At 53.6% G+C, this 21,958-nt stretch overlaps 8 protein-coding genes across 8 annotated transcripts; 3 read left to right on the forward strand and 5 right to left on the reverse strand.

Annotated features, from left to right (window-relative positions):
- Nucleotides 1-1,262: 1,262 nt before the first annotated feature.
- On the forward strand, nt 1,263-3,374 carry V2A60_008744 (uncharacterized protein; the record flags this gene model as incomplete). The annotated part of the gene is made up of 1 exon (XM_083260016.1): nt 1,263-3,374. One exon carries the CDS (start codon nt 1,263-1,265, stop codon nt 3,372-3,374), a length of 2,112 nt encoding a protein of 703 aa, XP_083116142.1.
- A 3,324-nt stretch (nt 3,375-6,698) lies between these two features.
- Nucleotides 6,699-10,488, forward strand: V2A60_008745 (RNA dependent RNA polymerase; the record flags this gene model as incomplete). The annotated part of the gene is made up of 3 exons (XM_083260017.1): nt 6,699-9,619; nt 9,688-10,005; nt 10,068-10,488. The coding sequence occupies 3 exons, from the start codon at nt 6,699-6,701 to the stop codon at nt 10,486-10,488; spliced, it is 3,660 nt and encodes a 1,219-aa protein (XP_083116143.1).
- Nucleotides 10,489-10,662: 174 nt separating this feature from the next.
- V2A60_008746 (uncharacterized protein) lies at nt 10,663-10,989 on the forward strand (the record flags this gene model as incomplete). Its single annotated transcript, XM_083260018.1, has 1 exon — nt 10,663-10,989. The coding sequence occupies one exon, from the start codon at nt 10,663-10,665 to the stop codon at nt 10,987-10,989; it is 327 nt and encodes a 108-aa protein (XP_083116144.1).
- A 1,022-nt stretch (nt 10,990-12,011) lies between these two features.
- V2A60_008747 (uncharacterized protein) lies at nt 12,012-12,907 on the reverse strand (the record flags this gene model as incomplete). Its single annotated transcript, XM_083260019.1, has 2 exons — nt 12,012-12,538; nt 12,613-12,907. 2 exons carry the CDS (start codon nt 12,905-12,907, stop codon nt 12,012-12,014), a joined length of 822 nt encoding a protein of 273 aa, XP_083116145.1.
- Nucleotides 12,908-13,589: 682 nt separating this feature from the next.
- On the reverse strand, nt 13,590-14,156 carry V2A60_008748 (uncharacterized protein; the record flags this gene model as incomplete). The annotated part of the gene is made up of 3 exons (XM_083260020.1): nt 13,590-13,643; nt 13,691-13,927; nt 13,983-14,156. 3 exons carry the CDS (start codon nt 14,154-14,156, stop codon nt 13,590-13,592), a joined length of 465 nt encoding a protein of 154 aa, XP_083116146.1.
- A 3,473-nt stretch (nt 14,157-17,629) lies between these two features.
- Nucleotides 17,630-18,022, reverse strand: V2A60_008749 (uncharacterized protein; the record flags this gene model as incomplete). Its single annotated transcript, XM_083260021.1, has 1 exon — nt 17,630-18,022. One exon carries the CDS (start codon nt 18,020-18,022, stop codon nt 17,630-17,632), a length of 393 nt encoding a protein of 130 aa, XP_083116147.1.
- Nucleotides 18,023-18,259: 237 nt separating this feature from the next.
- V2A60_008750 (uncharacterized protein) lies at nt 18,260-19,226 on the reverse strand (the record flags this gene model as incomplete). The annotated part of the gene is made up of 4 exons (XM_083260022.1): nt 18,260-18,385; nt 18,437-18,615; nt 18,718-18,808; nt 18,861-19,226. The coding sequence occupies 4 exons, from the start codon at nt 19,224-19,226 to the stop codon at nt 18,260-18,262; spliced, it is 762 nt and encodes a 253-aa protein (XP_083116148.1).
- Nucleotides 19,227-20,450: 1,224 nt separating this feature from the next.
- Nucleotides 20,451-21,794, reverse strand: V2A60_008751 (tetratricopeptide repeat protein; the record flags this gene model as incomplete). Its single annotated transcript, XM_083260023.1, has 1 exon — nt 20,451-21,794. The coding sequence occupies one exon, from the start codon at nt 21,792-21,794 to the stop codon at nt 20,451-20,453; it is 1,344 nt and encodes a 447-aa protein (XP_083116149.1).
- Between the last annotated feature and the right edge of the window lie 164 nt (nt 21,795-21,958).

A 21,958-nucleotide genomic window follows, 5' to 3' on the forward strand; every position in this document is an offset into this window, starting at 1 on the left:
CCCAAAAGCCGTACGCATCGTTGTCTCGATTGCTGATCAGTAGCGTGAAATCATTGGTATTTGCAGTGTACCAGATATAAAACACAAGCATGATTGCCTCTGAGCTGTTGGAAAATCGACCGCATTGCCGATCAGCAGTGCGACGCACATACTTTTAGTATGACTCATGTCGCAGTAGTGTTGGGTTGGCTTGCAGTTTGTGATGGGGCGGGTTGACGGGTGAATGGATTGGTAGGTTGCTCTGGTTTGTTGGCTGTGTTTTACCCACACACTCTGTGCAATATCTCACCACACAGTCTGAATTTCGGCGCTACAAACCGTGCAAAAAGCTGTGGCCGAAGTTTAGCCATTAGAATGGGTCCGTAGTAGCTGGACAAGGGGGCCACGAGTACGTACCCGTGGCCCCATCAGCTCCCCCCTATCAGCTCCCTAGTTATTGGACATGTTTACTACACAATCAATCTACAATTCGGACCTGAGGCAATTACAAGATAGCGCGTATCTTGATACAGAGATGAACCGCCCAACCTTGCCCGTGACTAGACACGCAGCAGATTTGCCGTGCAGACGAATTCATTGCAGTTCGGTCTACAATGTCAAGGCCGCTACTTTTTCTATGGCATAGATTCTTGCAACTTCCGGGGCAAAGCCCCGCCTGGTATCGAGAGCGTTTACGCGAGGAGCTACTGGAACGTCGCGCGGCTCTGACCTGGGTGCAGAAACTGAGCGAGACTGCCGATGTCTTTTACATCCTTAGTCGTGCCATACATGACGGCTACCCGCTTCAGAGTGTACCGCCATTCAAACCGATACCACACGGTCTCATTTACGCCTACATGATTCCCAAATACACCTCAAGGTGGCTGTTTTATCGCGTGGCTGCTAAGGCTTGCGGTTTGGCAAATGCCAGCGGGGTGCGGGAAGTGATCAATCCAACCAAGGAGAAAAAGATCAAAGAGGTTGCTCTTCGCCATGGTCTGAATCACTCTAGATTTGAACAAGCATGCTTTCGGCTGAGACAATTCTGGCCCCTTCTCCCTTGATTCATTGCGTGAACGTTGGGCTTGCCACTACTGCACCTCGACACTGTCATGCGGGGGTGGCCAGTGGCAAGGACGCCGAACTCGCTGCTTCTCACCCTTTCAGTCCTTATAAACAGACAAAGCTACATGTTCCTACTGCATGCTCGCTTGAACTATCACTTGCCTCTGCACAGCGCTCGCGCAATTCTCCTCTGCTATTGTGCGCAAAATACTAGTAACATGGCTCCAACCACTCAAACACCTACGTCTACCGGTACTGTCTCAACTGAGAACGGATCTGATTCAGTTTTCGGTAGAAAACCGATGGTCATCGGCTTGTATGGACTTCCAGGATCTGGAAAGTCCACCTTGCTGAACCAGATAAAGCTTCACGTTAACCACAAAACCTTTCTCTTTTACGAAGGATCCGAGTTGATATCCACCATCGTGACCGGAGGTCTCGCCGCTTTTGCGAAACTCAGTGAAGTAGAGAAACGCCAGGTGCGGGAGCAGGCAATTACCAGCGTTGCAACAGACTGCTTGACACACAACTGCACTGCTTTGGTTGTCGGCCATTACATGTTCTGGCCAGAAGATGAAATGGATGGCAACGTTGTCGCCACTGCCAGCGACTTTCGAGTCTATACTCACATCATCTATTTGGATGTAGCTGCCCCTGCCATGCTGGACCGTCGGCTGAGTGACACGCACCGCCAACGCCCGCCAGTGTCCGCCGCACACCTGCAGCAGTGGCAGCAAGCCGAGATCGACCAGCTCCGCCGTCTCTGTAGAGAGCAGTGCATCTTGTTCTCAACTGTTCCACAGCATAGCGACCCACTTTCTTTTACTTTGAAGTTGGTGCGCCACTTTGAGCGGACAAACGGCAGCTGCAACTTCGCTCTCGTTGCCACCAAAGTCATGACTGCACTTGTTGCTGATGAGCGCACAGAGACTGTGTTAGTTGTTGATGCAGACAAGACTCTGGCGGGCGAAGATGCTGGTTCCATGTTTTGGCAGGCTGTCAATGGCTCTGGTCAAGAATTGCTAGATACATGCCCGCTGAAGATGCTCTTTAGTAGTCCGTTCGGCTATTCCGAGGCTGCATTTCGCCAAGCAACGCTTTTATACGAAGAAGCTGCCAACGATGCAGACTTTGAGACTCTTTGCGAGAGACTTGCATCTTCTATCACGGTACATCCTGAGTTCATCACTCTATTCAAACTGGTTTGCAGCCACGGCCACGTACGGGTTGTTGTACTGACCTGTGGAATTCGGCGCGTCTGGCAAATGGTGCTGGAAAACGTTGGCTTTGGAGATAGCATCAAAGTGGTTGGTGGTGGCAGAATTCTGGACGAGGTTGTCGTCACCCCACAGATTAAGGCACAGGTTGTTACGAGTCTTCGAAAGCAATATGGCCTCCATGTGTGGGTGTTCGGAGATAGCCCACTTGACTTGCCGATGCTGGAGGCAGCTGACAAGCCTGTCATTGTCTCTGGCGATATGCGGAATCGAAGTCGCAGTATGGAAGATGCCCTTCGCGAGGCCATCGACAACCGTGCATTCTGTCCTCACCAAGTGCTTCTCCCGCCACACGTCGCTCCACGGTTAAACACCACGAGACTACCGCTACTGGCGTTCTCTGATTCCGCTTTTGTCGAAGCAGTCTTGAACTCCCGCGGGGTAAGGACAACTACCGTGGTATCCAAGTCAGTGTCGACCGACAGCTGTACCGTGGTCCATGCGACAGACACCGCTGCAGCAAAACTTCTCATGTCTTCGACTCGTGATGCCTCTGTCACCGGGATCGCGCTGAGAAAGGCCCATCTGAAAACTGGCAAGTTTTTGGCGCTCCGATTTCTCGCAGAAATCATTGGCCTTGAAGAGTTCAACCTACCACATGTGCAAGGCCACCAAACTACTGGGTTCCGCCTCGCCCATGAATTCCAAACTGCGATCATAGCGCTTATGCGAGGGGGGGAGCCCATGGCCTTCGGCATCAATGAGGTATTTCCGAAAGCCATGTTTTTGCATGCCTTCAATCCAGAAAACATCAAGGACTATCATCTGGAGAACAAAAAAAATCTGATTCTTGTCGATTCAGTGGTCAACAGCGGCAAAAGTGTCATGGATTTCCTACATCATGTCATCCGGCTTAAACAAGATCTCTTGAACATTATAGTTGTGGCAGGAGTCGTTCAGGAGGAAGCAGTAGCCGATGGTCATGCGTTCCGAGCGATGCTAGAGCAACATCGGGTCAGACTAGTAGCCCTGCGAGTCTCAAGTAACAAGTTTACTGGAACCAAAACTACTGATACTGGAAACCGGCTCTTCAACACTACTCATTTGGCCTAAGGACGTTGTTAGTCGATGTCTTGCCTGCTAGCTAACAAGATTAGCATTTTTAACCGAAGACCAAAACTTGAAATCTTGTAATCTCAAAGTCGCTGCTGCCGTATCCGGAATAGTGGCACCCCCCATAAACAGGCCACGCGCGCCACGCCGCTTTGCCCATTACTGAGGTCAACGCAGCTGAAACAGAACACCAAGTGACTAGGCCCTCCGATGCGGCTGCGCTAGCCATGGAGGGCGGTCCTCGGCGGTCGAAGAGGAAGCGCACTGGATAAGTGTCATGCCGGCGTACCTAAAGTTTCAATGAATCGCAGGATGACAGCCAACACCCGCAAGAACAGCTTCCAAGACGACGAGGAACAGCTATCCTGCTTTGATAGTCATCGCAAGCATCATCAGGTTCCGATAGTTGACCTGAAAGATTAATAGATTTGCTACGTTGAAGTTAATTGTTGGCTTTTCCTGACCCTAGCTGGCGTCACTTGAGACAACAAACGCCTCGTAATGAAGCAAAGTGTAAAATCTATCGAGACTGCAAATAATAGGCGATTTTCAAGATGGTTAGCTTGGTATTACGTTTCAGTTGAGCACTACTTGTGGTTGTGCGCATTTGAACTCGAGCCTAAATTTTTCCCACTGTCGCCATGTCAAAGTGGAAATGCTGAAGCGCAAGTTCCAGTGCGTGGGCAGCAAAAGTGCCTTCCTTCGCCATAGCTTTCGAGCGCATCCATTTTGGTTTCGTCCCCGCAGATGTATGCGACCGCAAGATTGCACGCCCTGGGTCTGGCGCGATTCCGTTCGCCGATACAATATGTATCATAAGTAATGCTATGACACATACATATTCGAAAACGTAAGATGGACTTATTCTGCACCGCTGACATGTATTCGAATGTACTGCTCAGCCTCTCGCAGGCTTCTGTGTCATCAGTCGACATCTATGCTAGATTAGCCGACATCTATGATATATTAGCCGACGACGTGACTGTGACACGAAGAGCCTTACAAATTGAGCTGCGTTGAGTTGAGCTTGGGAACCGTATCCAGGAGCTTTAGTTACCTTTCCATGGTAACTGAAGTAATAGTTTTCTACCGTCTCCTCCCCAATGTAGCACTCGTCTCCGCGTAGATATGCATCAAGCGCGGACCTGTAAACCGATTTGCAATGGCTGGTATTGGGATTATATGTCAAGATCTCTTTCTGAACGCGTGTCAACAAATCCGACCGCTTGTAGCATGATGCTCAAGCTTATGACGTTTTGTGACCTCGTGAGACGCGACATGCATTCCTATATAGACAAGAGCATGCATGCTTATGAAAACGAAGTCGGGCACTGGATGCGCCGAGTCCACTGCCGTCCGACGTTCGGCTACCCGCATGTCGCGGATATCACCTGAGCTGGCAAAGACATCAAGAAAAACTACCCCTCATTTTGCGACCGCAAAACGTCCCGAATCCTTGAGTTTGTCATACAGCCTGAAGCAATGGCCCACTGCCAGCTTTGCGACAGACCCTTCGTCTCTCAAAAAGCGTTGCAGCAGCATCGAGACACTTCTTCCAGACATGCGTACTGCGAGCGATGTGATAAACACTTGGCTCATCCTGAAGCTCTTCGCCAGCATCTGCAAGCTTCCTCGAGACACCATATATGCCAAGAGTGTGACAACAGGGTTGACTTTCTCAGTAAAGAAGACCTAAACGACCATCTGGAGCGCGTCCATCTTATGTGCGTGCCTTGCAACGCAAGATTTACGGACGAGGGGCAGCACCGGGAGCACGATGTCGAGTATCATAATTTGTGCACGCATTGTTCAAAATACTGCGATAGTCTGTCGAATCTTAAGCATGTATGGTCAATTCAAGGCCCCTAAACGAAAAGCTACTAATCTCTCCAGCACCAACAAACGCACCTGCCGAAGAGCATTAAATGCTTTGGATGCAATCGCCAGTTCGCTAGATATTCACATATGATGTTGCACATGGAGAATGGCGGCTGCGAGTTGGCTCTCGATTGTGACTTTATCACAAGTCTGGCGTTTGAATGCAACTCATCCGGTCAGTATGAGTGCTCCACAGAGGACTACAACTTCGAATGTTGGACATGCAATACTCCATTTCAGACTATTAGTGGACTCTTGCAACATGCTGAAAGCGACGCATGTGAAGAGTCAGTGGAGAAAGGGACGCCTTTATTTAGGCTACTTAGGTTTCTACGATCCCGACTGTGAACAAATAGGATTGACGGACGGGGATAGGCACGCTCTATCCTTAGGGATATCCAATTCATGAGACAAAATTTCAGCTTTTAGCAACCAATTTCTTTTGATCATTTCGTGCTTCTCAACGTAGTTCCCTCGGTTTCCTTGTTTTCCATGTCGACCATTGTAGTAGTGGCAGATCCAGTGATGTGAGGTTTCTTATGAGGAGGTGATAGGTGCATTCGTGAGCTAAGTCGTGGTGCGCTATGGATGGAGACTCTATAAGGCTGCTTAGTGGCCTAAGGCCACTAGGCCAGGGCCATATCCTCAACATATCCTCAACAGTTTCACGGCTGTGGTACCTAGCTAGCTAAATGTTCTGTGCCCCGCTGGAACCTAAGCAGCCCATGGCCGCTAGCCATTGAATACACAAACAGACAAATTACTAACCATCTCTTTACCGGTAGCGATACTGTCGGCAGCATTATCAGTCCTCATGCACACACGATTGTAAAGGTATATATGGAAAAAGAGATATCAGACAAACATCTTTGCGTATGCCTCCGGTATGTCGAGGGAAAGTCATAAACATTAGCGCTAATTTACAGGCCCACGAGCCTATAAACTAGCGTACCGGCCTTAGTATCTACCTTAGTACATAGGTAGCTGTAGAAACATCTACAAGCGCTATGAAACGGCCCCCGCGTCGGTCACGCAAATAATGTTCATACCCACGAGGCTGTTTAGGGTTTCTGACGTAAAAAAGTACTCCCACCCAAGGACAACTGCACGGGCTAGATCGATGTCGATTTTAGCATACGTCTTAATCTCAAGCAGTTCGACTCGCGTGTTGTGCGCCATCCCAGAGTCTTTGTACGGCCTGCTGGGCAAGCCTCACCGTAGACTCGGGCAGTGATGGCCGCACGGCAGCCGGATGCACGCGCCCTCTGCGAGTTTGCGTCATGCAGCACTCCTCAGCCTAATCCGCTCTCCGCGCGGGGACAGAGCAGGGCCTATGTATTTAACTCTAGTATCCAGCAAAAAGGCTGGATACTAGGATTGTTTCCATCCACACTCTCGTATGTTTTTAGAGGAGGGCTGACACGGCAGTCGTTTTAAGCGGGAGAAATGGAGGTCTTTCTGAGGGGCGTCCCCGCCACCCTAGCGGAACAAAACCTCAAAGATGCCCTCGCGCCTTTCTTAAACATTCTCGGAATTGCCGACTGGATTGTTGATAAACCTAAGCGAAAGTCCATTGCTTGGGTTACCTTCCTCAGCGCTACCGATGGTGCCGAGTTTCTGGAAAGACACGGCCAGCAGAGAGCTTCGCCAGGCCAGAGCCAGTCAGCTTCCAGGGGTGCTGGCGCTCGATACATTGCACGGCTGCACCTTCTTTCCACGCCGATTTATGCTGAGAAGAGTAGGCGAGAGGTGAATGCGCTGGCCATCAATCACCTGATTCACCAGCGCGATGAACACAAAAAAAAGCCAGACAGAGGCCAGCGAGCGCCGGATATTTCATGCTTCATCACTCAAATCAGCTGTGGCAAAATCGTCTTTGGACAGGCAGACACTGGATTGAAGTATATTCAGCAGATTCAGCATCGCTACCGAGGAGGCTACGCCAAATTTGGCATCCAGTCCGTAACTGTGCATCAAGACGGAATCGCTCGGATGGACATATCAATTCACACTATCCAGGAACTTGTCCTCGACCACAGGTCACAAAGCATCATGCTCATACTAGAAGACCCACCCAAGTTCTTTCGTGAACAGACGAACTATGACGGTGATGGCGGCAAGTGGGAGCGTCAGACCAGCTTTCCACTGTGGACGGATCATGCCAAGTATGTGGCCCACTGCCTGGTTTACCAACTCACACTTGCTGGTGACTACCTCGCAACAACCCGCGCGATTCGGCGGCAGGATATTCTGGCCATCAGCCATCACAATGTGCCGCTAGAAACCTCTCCGATGCCCACTGTGGAGGACTATTTCACAGGCATGAGGGTATTCGAAGGCAAGATGCAGAGTTTCGGGGACCTCAAAAACGGTCTCGTTCCATTTCCGATTCTTTTCCAAGTCCAGACACTAGTTTGGAACAACTACCTCCACCCTTACGGCGGCATTGGCGTGCTTGAGATTATCGAAAGAACAGCCAAAGATCCGAGTTGGAAAGGTAGCACACCACCGCTTACGGCCGACGCTATGAAGCGGGTTCAGCAGAAAATTCCGTATCCAATCCCTGGCACAGACCCTTCCGAGGTCGATCCCAAAACCTTTATCGAAAATGTCATGAAGACAGAGGCGGATCTTCGTAGCCAGAATACAGCAAGGTCGGGAGTGTACGGTCTCAGCTTACCAGTACATCAGACATGGGTCTTCAAGGCCATGGTGACTCCCACGCGTATCTTTCTACAAGGTCCCGATGCGGAGGCCCGGAACAGGGTGTTGCGCATGTTTACCGATCATGGAGATTATTTTCTCCGCGTCTCGTTTTGCGACGAGGATGGGCAGGGTGTTTTGTTCAACCCAAAGGTCTCCAACGACCCCGTGTTCGAGCGGTTCCGTGAGGTCCTGTTGAAAGGAATCCGTATCGCTGGGCGGCATTTTTCTTTCCTGGGATTCTCTCATTCCTCCCTCCGATCACACTCGACTTGGTTTCTGGCCCCGTTCCTGTCCGCAGACGGGCAGCGTCAAACTCGTGACACGATCCTCGCGACTCTGGGCGACTTTAGCGATATTCGCATCCCGGCAAAGTGCGCAGCCCGAATTGGCCAAGCATTCTCCGAGACACCTTTTGCTGTCGATTTGTTCAAGGCCGGCATCAGCGTTCGCTATATTCCAGACGTCAAGTCGGCGGACGGAGAGCGTGTCTTTAGCGATGGTGTCGGCACAATATCATGCAACGCCATGGAAGAACTTTGGGAGGTATTACCCAAGCGAGCTGCCGGTTCGACATGTTTTCAAATTCGCTGGGCGGGTGTCAAGGGGCTGCTGGTGCTGGATTCAAGGTTGCGGGGTAAGGTTATCTGCGTGCGCAAGGAGTCCATGATGAAGTTTCCGAGCCAAGACCTGCAAGAACTTGGAATCTGCGATGTAGGCTCGAGGCCGTTTCGCTTGGTTTTGAATCGTCAGGTGATCAAAATTCTGGAGGATATGGGAACCAACGACAATTGGTTTATGGGACTTCAAAACGATGCACTCAATCTTCTACGTGCTGTCACCGCCACAGCCCTTAATACCAGCACCTTTTTGCAATATCAGGACATTGGTGGTGCTATTGGTTTGACGTCATTTATAAAGAAGTTGGACAGGATGAACATTGATTACCGCCGCGATGCCTTCCTTAAATCGGTCGTCGAGCACGTTGTGCTTCGTGAACTGCGACTGCTCAAGTACAGGGCCCGGATCCCGGTCCAAAAGGGCGTGACCCTTTTTGGAGTCGTCGATGAGACGGGCTTTCTCAACGAAAATGAGGTGTACATCACCTATGACGAGACACGGGGTAAGAGCGGCAAGCGACTGGACGCCACCTTGTCGGATGGCCCTGTCATCGTCACGAGGTCCCCAGCTCTGCACCCAGGCGATATTCAAGTTGCCAGGATGGTGACACCTCCTGCGTCTCACCCTTTAAGAGAACTAAGAAACTGCATTGCCTTTAGTCAGAAAGGTTCTCGTGATCTGCCCAGCCAGTTGAGTGGGGGGGATCTAGATGGAGACCTGTACAATGTCATTTGGGACCCCGGAGCTCGTCCGCGAACGACGTTCAAGCCAGCCGATTACACACGCGTTGTCCCTCCGTCCCTCGATCGGCCTGTTACACGCCACGACATTGCCAATTTCTTCATCGACTTTATGAAGTCGGACATCCTAGGTCTGATTGCAATCAGGCATCAGATACTCGCAGACGTTCAAGTGAACGGGACGAGGGATGACGATTGCATCAAGCTGGCTGAGATGCATTCCAGCGCGGTCGACTATTCCAAGACTGGGATTGCGGCGGACTGGCGGGATATGCCCCGGGCGCCACGCTCGCGCCCTGACTTGTAAGCACCACACCAGCCTCATTACAATAAGATCAATCTTACCAAGTATCAACTAACGTGAATGCAAGTCTCGCCCCTGCGCCTCCAGTCCATGTCTACGACCTTGGTGTAATCAGTCATATACTCGATGACGACGACATCGACGATGGAAACGATATGGGAACTATCAAGCCCAGGTACCATAGATCTGAAAGAATTCTCGGTCGACTGTATCGCGGCATCGACGAGAAGAAAATTTGGAGCGAGGACATTCACAGAGCCATCCCTACGGATGGTCCATCGGTGTGGGAGCAGTTGATGGGGCGGGTCCGAGCCGAACTCAACGCACGCGGTATCTCGACCTACTACCATCTTTATCATGAACAAGCGCGGAAGATCCGAATGTTGTAAGTCGACTCTTCCAGTTCCCAAAATTCGCTCACGTGTTACTTTGGCTAAACTGAGACAGGTACGAGGATTCGATTTCGGACAGCATGTGGCACTTTTCTGAGAACCCACGAAGATGCATCTCCGAAGCCGAGGTCTTCTGCGGATCGATCCTCAACAAGCAGGGTATACAATCGCGGCAACAGCGTGAGGCATCCATTCGACTCAAAGAGGAGACGGACAGAGTCTTGACATGGATTGCGAAGCTCATCCACGACGGGATCAAGAAAAAAGGCGAAGCTGTGACATGTCATGAGTATGAGAGCGGCGACGAGAGTGATGGTGAAGAATATAACGCGCTTCGGCTTTCGTGGGCCTGCTTGGTGGTGGGCTGTGCGAAGACGGTGGAGGAGGCTGGGGGAGGAAATGACGAAACAGGCGAGTTGGAGAGTTTTCGGGTGGTTGCGGCGGCGTGCTTGTTGAAAGAGCTTGGCGAGCAGTAGGGGCAGCGGTGCGGAATAGCCCATCGCAATGACAGTGCCGCCTCGGTAGTCATACTTTGTAAAAAAAAAAAAAAAAAAAAAAAAAAGGTTTCTTCCCTCGCTTTGGGCAAAGGACCGAACCGCTCATGAACTCGCTGCGCGATGGCGCGCTCAGCGTAGGTCAAAACGTAACGCATGGGCAAGCAGGAGGCTGCTGCTCCGTTAGAAGATCTAGCCACCAACCGGCCGGTCAAGCGGCTGCCGGGCAAGAAGGCACCAAAAAGGCGCCAATTTACTAGAAACGACAGTGAGACATGGCACCGCCCGCAAGCCACCAACGTCGCTCGTCATCACACTCTCGTCGATGTAGGCCTCGCCGTCATTGTTGGCGGCATCGCGTTCCTCATCTTCATGTCCTACGCGTCGACCCAAACTAGCCATGAACGGCCGAAAAGCCACTGGAAGCTCGCCCGCTCGGAAGTAGCCGTCTGCGAGGTATCGCGTGGCCTCGGATGCTTTTAATGCATAATCGCAGAGGCATGCAGGGTAGCTTAGCTCATGACATAGCTCAACACAATGATGGCGCGAACGCCGCGGGGACCACGTCGCGAGAGCTGCAGGCAGTTGGCGCTCATGCGATTGGCAGAACAATGCTGTCGCGGCTCACTGCGCCGGCCAGCGGAGTCGCGACAGCCACTCGATTTTATGCCATGGTCCACGGCGTGACTGCTCATCCAGCACCTAGTCCACAGCTGGCTAGCTTTTCTTCAGCCTAGACTGCCATATCATAAACAATAGAATCCGACTGAATTATGTTTGCTATGTACCCCGCCGAGAACAAACGTCGAGGAGAGCCTGAGAGCGGAGAAAAGGACTGCGCGTTAAAGAGAAAGGAAGGAGCGAACGATTGCGGTGGGTATGTCGCCCTTGTGCGCGGCGAAAATGCCGCCCGCCTCTTGATTACAATTTTGCATCGGACGGCACGAGCCTCACCACCGCGTATAGCATTGACAGCGAAAGCAAAAACGGGCAGCGTGTCCTATACACTATGCCTTCTCTCTCGCGTCTAGCTCGAAGACCTCAACTGCTGGACTCATCGGGAAAGTTTTGGCAGTGTTTTAAACCTCGCCGTGTCGCTTGGGCGGCGTAGGCATTTATGCTGCACGCGAATCGCAAGTGAATAATTTAATCAACTTCGTCGCGGGGGGGTGCTTGGTGAGGGGCACAATACTGGCCTTAGCGTGGAGCCTATTGGGTTCGTCAGCCACGTGACTAGACGTCAAGTTCCAGGACTGCAAGATCCTCCAGCCCCTGTAGTTGCCTCGGCGTTTCGCAGCGTCGATATGTCACAAAATTAGAGGCTCTTGAGCTTGCATCAATGTCGCGGCTTGGTAGTCCCTCTGCACTTGGCGAGCGACCGGAGCTAAGCCGTTCGACGATGGCCTTATTCCGTCAGGCTTTCTTTCACCCGTCTCCAATCTCTTCACAGCTGTTTCACTTCAGAGCGTTGCCAATCAATCAAACATGCTTTCAGCCCCTACACACTACTGGATAACTTCACTACCGTGTGGACTCTCTAGAAAGCTACGCTTACCGCTGCAATTTCTCAAACCGTTACCCTTTCGTTTCTTCCCGTCTGAGAGCGCAGCTAATAGCTTGTGTGTAGGTGGTGGCAAGAGGCTTGCGCAGTCGAAATCGATCACCATGACGCGGCGTCGCTCACTGTTCCACAGCAGGTTGGGTTCACGCTCATCGTTGTAAGCAACACCATGTAACGGGTTTGTCCGAGTAGAACGCTGTACCTCCAATCGCAAATCAGGCAGCATCGCCCTCGCCGCCATCTCTCCGCCCCACGACATCATCATCATGTGCATGCCTTTCGCGCCACCAGGCAAGAGATAGACGGAGGCGAGCGGAACCATGCCGAGGTGCACTGGAACCACTTCACCCTTAAGCTTATCGAGTCGCTGGTAGATCCTAGACTCATGCTCCAAGTGGTCGAGGCACTTGGATAAGATGCCCTTGCCTACAAAGGTGTAACCGAACGCGACCAGCTCCAGCTTGAACAGCACTCCAGTTGACCCGAATTTGCGCCGGCCAATGAGTGCACCACAGCCCTGATATCATCATGGCGAAGCTGCTCACCCATCAAGTCGGTAAACTGCGTGGCGTTAATTGGGTGTCGAGCACTGCCTGCAACCTGATGGAAGGCCACGTTAGGGCACTTGCCATCCAGTTCACGACCTGAATTGAGGCCAAGAAGGCAGGCCTGTGTGCAGTATTGCTTGGTGGGCGCCGAAGAGGAGCTGTCAGGGCCATCGTTCTTGGTTTGTCCACTGGAGCCTCCCCCTCGCTTGTTGGGTCGGGTTTCTTCTCCGCTTTGGCGTCGATGACCCTCTGCGCCGTGTTCGTCATCGTCGGGTTCCCGCCGTTGAGGCATCGCAGAATCATAACACGAAGCCTTTGACCGAACTGGATAGTCTCGGCGCACCAAAGATTCATCAGAAGATCTATCAGAAGTATACGTTCGATTCGTACCCCGCGAGGGCGGAGCCGGCGATGAACCGTTGTTATGCTCAATCCATTCTCTTGTTCTCGGCTGCGTTGCAGGACATCAGGCTTGCGTCCCGAACCACTTTGCTTTCCAGCTTATCTCTGGCCCTTTCCGCGACGCTCTCCTCAACAAGCTCCCCTGTATCACATCGATCCCGGCCAGGCCTACTCGGAGAACTGTAAGCCTGCATTGCATGGCACCCGCGTCTCAATTAAGAGTAGCGAGATGGCCTCCGCCCTCGTCGCCCCAATCATACAATTTGAAAACGCTTTCGTGCCCGGACAGTCTTCGAATCTACTTACGATCCGTCTGACATCAAGGATGCGGATCCAGGCTAGTTCTGTGAATGCGGACTTGTGCCGTACCCGTCGTCCGCCCGATATCACAGCCCTCCTGTCACTTGCCCCCGAATTGTGCGCAGTTTGTTCACAAGTATACGACAAAAGAACTGACCCGCGGAAGATGAACTGTATTCACATTGTATATTTGAGGCTAATATGAGACACCCTTGGCCATCATCCTATGGTCCGTACATGTTTCCTCGGACGGCGAATTCATGTTGTTCCGCTTACAGCTTAGCCCGAATCGGCAGCTCGATCTCCTTCGCCCGACGCGGCTCAACCTAGGTCTTCATTAGCAGTAGAATCTATATTTCAGGGCGCAACATACGAGTGCATTTAGATCTGGCAGACTCATCCCGGCAGGACAATGCACGCTGAGGTGCCAAGCACCCGTGGACGGGTTCTGATACAAGACAAGCGCGCCGATGTCTCCGACCTGGCCTAGCCGCAAAGTCTTCGCCCGTATAGAAGGGGCCCTTTTCCGAACACATTCTTTCTGTTTCTTGTCATGATATCTGAAGGCGCCTTGGTTGACTCTGATATCGGCTTCCTCGTTCTTGAGAACCTACATCACCGTCAGGAATGGACTTCTTGCGTTATCCCGCTGCGTGCCTACCTACCATCGCGTTCAGATCGGGGAAAGTCATGCCCGCAGGGCGGTGCTGCGTGACGTGCCAAAGCGAGGATGCATCCTGGCAGGCGAACAGTACCGGGATGTTTCCTCCCTCACCGAGCCGCCTGATGCTCCTTTCCAAGGCCAGGCCACACTTCTTCACGGCGGCAGGGTGTTGCATAGCTTGGGTAGCCAAAAATGCGTCAAGGCGAGGGGTTGTATTTTGCTCTCTAGGGTTACAGTCGAGAAAAGACTGTCCCTTATATGATTCTAGGGTGTAGGCAGGAGAGGCCCGCACCAGAGAGCAGAAAGTCACTGCTCATGGCAAAAGTAGAACCTCTGCGGCGGACGTCCGCAGCGTACGGCGGGAGTGGGCAGCATGAAGATGCTCATGTCGGTTCGCCTGGCGCGAGCGGCAGAAAGGCACTGCTCGTGGCGCGTGGTCAACACCCCTGCGCCAGGCGTTCGTAGCATACGGCGGGGTGGCAGCACAAAGATGCTCATGTCGATTCAGCAGGTAGAGAGCTACGGCTCATACCAAGAGTGGGATAGACCCGCGCCGGGTGTGCGTTCGCTGGGCAGCAGAAAGATGCTCATGTCAGTTCAGAGGCAGGCATGGGAAGCAGAAAGACACTGCTCATGGCAAGGGTTGGAAGCCCCCGCAGAAGGCGCTCGCGGCGTACGGGAGGGGTGGGCAGCACAAAGATACTCGTCTCAGCGGCAGGCATAGAGAGCAGAAAGACACTGCTCATGGCAAGAGTTGGAACACCCCTGCCAGGGCGCGGGGTGAGCAGCACAAAGCAACTCATGTCACACGGCGGGGGTGGGCAGCATAATGGCACTGCTCATGTCAGTCAAGCGGCGGGCATGAGGAGTAGAAAGACACTGCTTATGCCAAGGGAGTACCCCTGCGCCAGGCGCTTGTAGCACACGGCGGGGGTGGGCAGCACAAGGATGCTCATGTTGGTTCGCCAGGCGTGGGCGGCAGAAAGGCACTGCTCATGGCAAGAGTTGGAAGCCCCCGCAGAAGGCGCTCGCAGCGTACGGTGGGGGTGGGCAGCACAAAAACGCTCATGGGCATGAGGAGGAGAAAGACACTGCTCATGCCAAGGTGGAACTCCCTGCACCAGGCGTTCGCAGCGAACGACAGGGGCGGTGGTCAGAGTTAGCGAGCAAGATACCCCTGCAACTTGTCCTTCCGATTGGGAGGCCAATCAACAGCAGACGGGCCGAACTGGAAACCAAAGCTGGGAGCAGTTCGAGCAAGGATACAGTCTACACTTGCCACAGGACGGACGCTTCGACGATTGACAAACAAATGGCCGGGACAGGCTTTCGACATACTACGAACCCGCAATCACGATGAAACCGACTCACGACGCTTTGGACGCTGTAGATAGGACTCCGAACACTTGGGGAATAGCCCTCGAGCTAGTCATCGATGATAAACAAAGTGGATGCGGTGGGGTGGAGGCGAAAGACAAAACAAGGCGACCAAGAGGTCGACAGAACAGAAGCGAAAGAAACGTCACGGAAAAAGCAAACATGTACCTAAGCATGGATAGTGAGCCTATCGGCCGGAGGCCACCAGGCGTAATAAATCTTGAATGAAAAAATACGGCGGTAGTTTAGTGACACATCCGAAGCGAGGCTTCAAAGGAAACGTTGCTTGCGTGAATCTTCAGGGCACGTTCAACGCTACATAAGATACCATAAAAACCGGGGTGGGTGTGGCGGGTGCGTACGTACAGAGCACATTTAGGGGACGGCTGCCAAATTTAGCGGTCGTCTTCCCGACCTTGCTACTAAAACGCACTAATTCACCCGCGACACCCAATTCCATGTTTACGTAATGGAAACATGCAAACCGCTACAGTGCGTCCTGTTGAGCCTGTCTTAGTCTAATTCATTCTGCCTTTACTATTGTGCAGCTCTGTCTAGATATGGACCAATGGACGTGGACAGCGGCAAGGACAAGATCATCACGATCAGACCAAAGAGAAGGCCGCGACAAGAGATGTTTTCATTGAAAATGAAAAGAGAAAGAAAAAAAACCGGCTTCTGCGTTTCTAAGCAGCAGACAACGCCAACAAAAAAACCACAACGACGCCCGGCAATGCATCCGATCACCCCGTGAGGGAGAAAAAAAGGTCCAAGAAACACACGAGTATGTCCAAAGAAGCCATATTAATAACACAATCCTCATACTGCAAAAAAAAAAAAAAAAAAAAAAAAAAAAAAAGAGCAGACGTTGCAGACCAGCAAAGCAGACCAGCAGGACCAGCCGGGTAGGTCCAATGAAGCCACAACTCTCGGACAGCTACTGCGCGCAAGCGAAGCTACCGAGCAGGGACGAGATGCCAAAAATAGCGCTCTGTGTGAGCAGCCGAAGCGAGACTCACCCAGTAGTTGAGTAGACCCGGCGGAGCCAAAAACCTCAAAGACTGAACCACAAGCAGACGAGGCTGGCTTGCAGAGGAGACGACTCAATTCAAGGAACCGAAAGCGACCCGGCGGATCACTCATCTAAGGTTGACAGGAGGGTGAAAAACACCCTGCCGTCACGAAAGAAGAAACCGAGAACAATGAATGGCCAGCGCGGGGGGGTTAAATGATTTCGTCCCGCCCTCTACAAGAGGATCACGAGCTCCTGGCTCCGGATGAGTCCGTTGCCTCAGCCTCTACTCTCGGGTACGGGTCTCGCAGAGAAGGGCCGAGGCGGGGCGACGGGGTATCAACCCAGCTCGCACCGGTCGTCGACGGACACAACTCAGGCCACCGGTGCGACGACGGCTTGCCAACCGTGATGATGCGGACGAGCCCCTATGCGAAGCGGGTCCACATACTTTTTTCTCTTCGCTTTTCTGCCCAGCCACCAGTCGCGGCGGCCCTACTACGTGTTAGTGTGCACTCGTTTGCGCCCGCTGGTCACTCATCTCGGAGGCGTCTAGCGCCCAACCGTGGCGGTGCAGCCGTGTGGCTCTGAGAGGAAATGTCGGGAGAGCCACCCCAGCAAGCTTGCAGCGGACGATGCATGTGCTACCATAGTCAGGGCTTGCGCTTCATGCAAAACGCAGATTTCTGTCGCTGTGCGCATAGAGTAGGCCGAATTTGAGGCCTTTCTTCATTCGGATAGATGTTGTGCTAGGATTCTGCCGTGATTCGAGACACGCTAGGCCACGTCGGTCGGCGTCTGGTATGCGTGCCGGCGACGGCTCGTCGGATCGTTCGACGATGTTCTCCCATGCAGCTTTTGCAATCCATCGAAGCAGTCTCCGGTGCATCTGACAGCCCGTTTCTTCAAGTTGCATCTGGATCATCAATCAACCATGACTGGATCGTCGTCCAGGTGGCGGGAGCTCGCCCGGTTCAGTCGTGTTCCTCGAGCCGTGGCATGATCAGCGGTGTGTCCGCGTCGTAGTCTCTGGACACCTACGAGCCCATTGATGTCTGGAAAAACCAGGCCTCGCGGACAATGCTTCGCAACGTGCCATACACCGTGCGTTGGGTCCTCGTGAATGACCGTCGCGCGAATGCTACTCTTCAGCCCTAAACGTTGAGCCTTGCCCCGTAGACTAGGGCCGCACGGACGCAAATGCCCGATTACGACTTGGCTGCGCGTATCTTCCAACCTCTGCCACGTCTCCCTGGCTGCTAGACGATCATCCTGTCTGATGTGCGGATGGTCGACGAGGCGACGTGCGATGGAGATTGTTTCTCGACCGAAGTTGCTTCACCGAGAAGCGAGATGCCAGGATCTTCGAGCAGCGCTCTGGCGATGGCAATGCGTTGTTTTTGACCGCGAGAGTGTTGAGTACCGCGGCTACCAACCTGCGTCTGCTTCCCTTCCGGAAAGCTCCCAATAAAAGTACAATTCACTTTATTGGCGGCAGTATGGGTATCTTCGATTGAGGTGCCTGCTCTGCCGTATGCGATGCCCTCAGCGATGGGAGTTGAGAACAAAACTGGTTCCTGCGACACCATGCCGTTTCTCCGTCGTAAAGCATTATACTGTAAGGTTTTCATGTCGACGCCATCAACAAGCATCGCGCCGGAAGAAGGTCAAGAGAATCCCGGAAGCACCGACGCAACGATCGACTCGCCACTGCCCTAGCGCCCGACAGTACAGCAATTCCTGTCCATTCTTGATGGTGCTTTGAGCCGTGGTGGAGCCCGCCGAGCGACCGGGTATTCGTCAGCGGTGCTCAAACACTTGGTCATGAAGGGCAGATCATACAGCTTCATGTTTCCTTGACAGAGTCTCCTCAGCCGTTTCCGCTGCGCTCAGGAATTTCGGTCCAGACAGCTCCCCCGCAGGTCAATTTGACGAGGTGGCAAGGCCGCCAGCTTTCGCTGCATCACAAACCAGGCTACCGAACGGATCGACAAGGTCCGGGACAGAAAGGGATGCTGCACGCTGTTAGCATGGCGCCAATTTCGACCAATGAGAAGCGCGCTGACCGTAGAGGCTGGCAGGTAGCCGGCCTCGAGTATGGTGACAAAGTCGCACGCTTCCGCGGACCAGTTCCGGCACCCACCGCGTAGCTCTCCGAACATGTTTCGTAAAAAGTCCGCAAGGTATGAGGTGCCTGCGAGCCTGAAGACAGGCGATATATTTGGCTCGTAGCTCCAGTCAAGGACTAGTACGGTGTTAGCAGGACGTACACTTGCCGCCTGTAGACCCTGAACGGCGGGGCAGCCGTCACTCCGCGGTGGTCTACGCCTGGACCTGCATCTCTTACCCATTTTGATGTCGCCAGTGACAGTCGTTCGAACCTGCGTGACCTGGAAACCGATGCCGAGTACCAGGAGATATTGCAGCCCAGACAGAACCTGTCGTGGTAAGCGCGAGATGACGCGGACACCCGACGCGGGGGTCTCTTACCTGGGTAAAGATGTACGCAATCTGGTGCTCGCAGAGGGGTGCCAGCTCGAGCACGCTAAGCGCTACGTGTTCCTGTACAAAAAAAGCTCTCTTGTGGTAGTAGTACACGGCGATAGGATGGGCAACGTAGGGATTGGAGATGGCGGACAGAGAATTCAGGTCGAGGAGGCTATCATTTTTCACTTGTTGGATGTCGACGAGTTGTCGCTTCTCATGGTTTCTGTGCATGGCCGTCCATGAGCCGGTCGCGGGTTCTCTCTGCTGGCTGTTTAGAGGAAGGTAGTCGATGGTAGGATGCCGATCAAGGTGCAACGCAATGCGGACAGCGGCTGGCCGGAGCGGCAGCTTCGACGGCTTTCGTTCCATCACGTCTGCAGCAACAGCGGAGCCTGGTCGAGCAACTTATACATGAAGGGGATTGAAGTGCGAATCCTTTTATGGCCAGGCAAAATGCAGAAAGCCACCTCCGTTCTTCGCCACGTATGTCTGCGTGTACATCCAGCCTCTGTCCTTTTAACACCCAGCTGCCAGAAACGGCCGCACCGGACGGCACACCTACCTAGACTGCCATATGTGAAGAGTGAAATCGAAAGGCCACAATGCACTCTTTTCCGCTTCCATCCCTGTTCGCTCGATCGCCTAAGAATGTACACGTAGCCAGGGTCGCGGGGAGCCTATTTTCTACTCCTCCCACAAGGCCCCGAATCTCGATCACCGACGCAGGCACGCTGCTTTCGGCCGGCCCCTATCGTGATTCGTACCATAAGTATCCATCAAACAGTGCTAGCGATCAGACAAAAGTTGCTCCGCAATGATATGCATGTGACTGGCGCTGGTCTAGGTTATACGTAGCCTCGCAGCCACCAGTGCTCGCGAGCTTCAGCCACTCGTATCGGACAAGGATCGTGCAGAAGGCTGCTTATCGTTCCAGGTCACCGTGTTGTCGTATTGGCTAGGTATGGCTTTGAGTTCTGTGCGTGTCTCTCAATATGAAACAGCCGAGTCGGTAGCCTGCTGTCGTCGAGGCCGGTCTCGACATGGCGGTGCTGCTTATAGCTCGTTCCGTGTCTCTATGCAGCTGCTCCTCCCACGAGTGGCTGTTATACGAATGGCAGGCTCAGCGAACTATTATGTATGATCTATCAATTGATCTACTGACAGACTCTGTGCTGTTGAAATCTCCTACTGCCTATTTGCAACGACTCTAGGGACGTTCACGTTGCAGAGCTTTGGCTTTCTCTTTGTCCAGCCAGAAGTCTGGGCAGACCCTGTCAGATACTCGAGGCGTGAAGGGCGACGAGCCGACGGACTGATCCGCAGAAGCATGCGCATGAAACCCGGTCGTAGATACACCGTGCCGCTATAATACCATGCCATTACAAAGACGGTTATTGATCTACGCCCAAGCAATTGACCGCAAGCGATTTCGTGTCCGAACCTGTTTCCGTCTTGACATTCGTGCTGATCGTGCATTCGAGATAGCAAAATGAGTCCCAGCTTCACAGTCCACACATGACATAGAAATTCAGAAAATTACCAGTCTCTGGAAAGCAAACAGTATCCATTACTCTAGAGCATAAACTATGGGCCTCAAACGTAGCCTGCCATCTTGTGAAAGTTGACACGCAGGACGAAGCTCGTCCACTGATGAAGACACGGCTCGCCTGGCGCGAGGCTCTGGCTGTAGATCTCCTCGGCCTCCTCATACCTGCCCTGCTCCTCGCACAAGGAGCTCAAAGCGTCGGCGATCGTGCACGACGCGGCGTGCCGCGGCCCTGCGACCGACCGCGCGCCGTCCCACGCCTGCCGGTACATCGCTTCCGCCTCCGCCAGCCGGCGCTGCCCGCGGAGGAGATTGCCGAGGCCGAAGTAGGCGGCGAACGACATGGCCGAATACTCCTCTTCGCATGCAGCGAATTCTCTCGCGGCGTCCGCGAAGCTCGTCTCTGCTTCCGCGATCCGGCCTTGGCGCGCGTACACCGTGCTCAAGCAAGTGAGTGCGCCCGGCGCGTAGCCGGCGTGAGCCTTTCGGAACCCGCGCCAGGCGTCTCCGACGAGCGCCTCGGCGTCCTCTAGTCTCCCCGCGTCCCGATGCAAAATGCCCAGATCGAGTTTGAGGAAGAGACCATCGATGGAATCTTGCTTCGCGGTCTTTTCCAGCCCCTGCAGGGCGAGCGTGTACGCCTTCTCCGCCGCCCGCAGGGCACGACGAGCAGAGCAGAGAGCCGCGAGCCGCGTGAACGCCCTGATCGTTAACCTGTGCGGTGTGCCTATCGTCTTCTTGAAGCCGTAGGCGGCCACGTTGTACATGCGCAGCGCGTGGGAGAGCTTTCCCCGGTCCTGGTACACGCCGGCGAGGTTGAACGCGGCGGTCAGCGTCCTCGTGTCCCTCTCCCCGCTCAGTCCTTGGAAGCCGATCAGGGCGCGAACGAGGATGGCCTCCGCCTCCTCCAGCTTCCGCAACTTCGCGTAGACCGTGCCGAGCGCATTGAAGATGCAGAGCACCGCCACCGAGTCCGGGTCGCGGTCCTGGTCCACCTCGTGGACGAGGGTCTCGTACAGCGCCTCGGCCTCCTCGTAGCGCTGCTCGTCACACAGCAGCTGCCCGTAGTCGTGCATCGCCGTGACCGTCTTCCAGTGCCTGTGTCCGAATATGCGGCGAAGCTTGCCGATGAAGGTGCAGTGGAGCTCGTCGCTGGCTGCATCGTCGCGCTGCTCCCGACAGACGGCCAGTTGGTCATGCACGAACCTCCGGAAGAGCTTGTAGTCTGTCCGGTCCGCTTCGTCAAACTCTTCGATGGCCTCAACGCGTACAGCGCTCGCCTGCGCTGCTTGCCGGTTGCTCTCCAGCAGGGAGATATACTTGGAGTAGAGTGTATAGCGCGAGGCGCATCGCGCGCTGTCGATGCGCTCACCGGCAGGACGGGGCGGCATTCTCGACACGACACCTGCACGATCAATGTTGCGGGCCTCAAACCAGGAGACTGAGCCGTCACTTTATTTTCAAGTCATATCATGCTTGGCGGAGAAGCCGTTTTCTGGCGGCAGGGTCCGCTGAAGACCAAGCGCGGCCACTTCCTACCACGCGAAGACGTTCG

This window comes from Cordyceps javanica, chromosome 6 (genome assembly GCF_051103115.1).
Source record: "Cordyceps javanica chromosome 6, complete sequence".
NCBI lineage: Eukaryota > Fungi > Ascomycota > Sordariomycetes > Hypocreales > Cordycipitaceae > Cordyceps > Cordyceps javanica.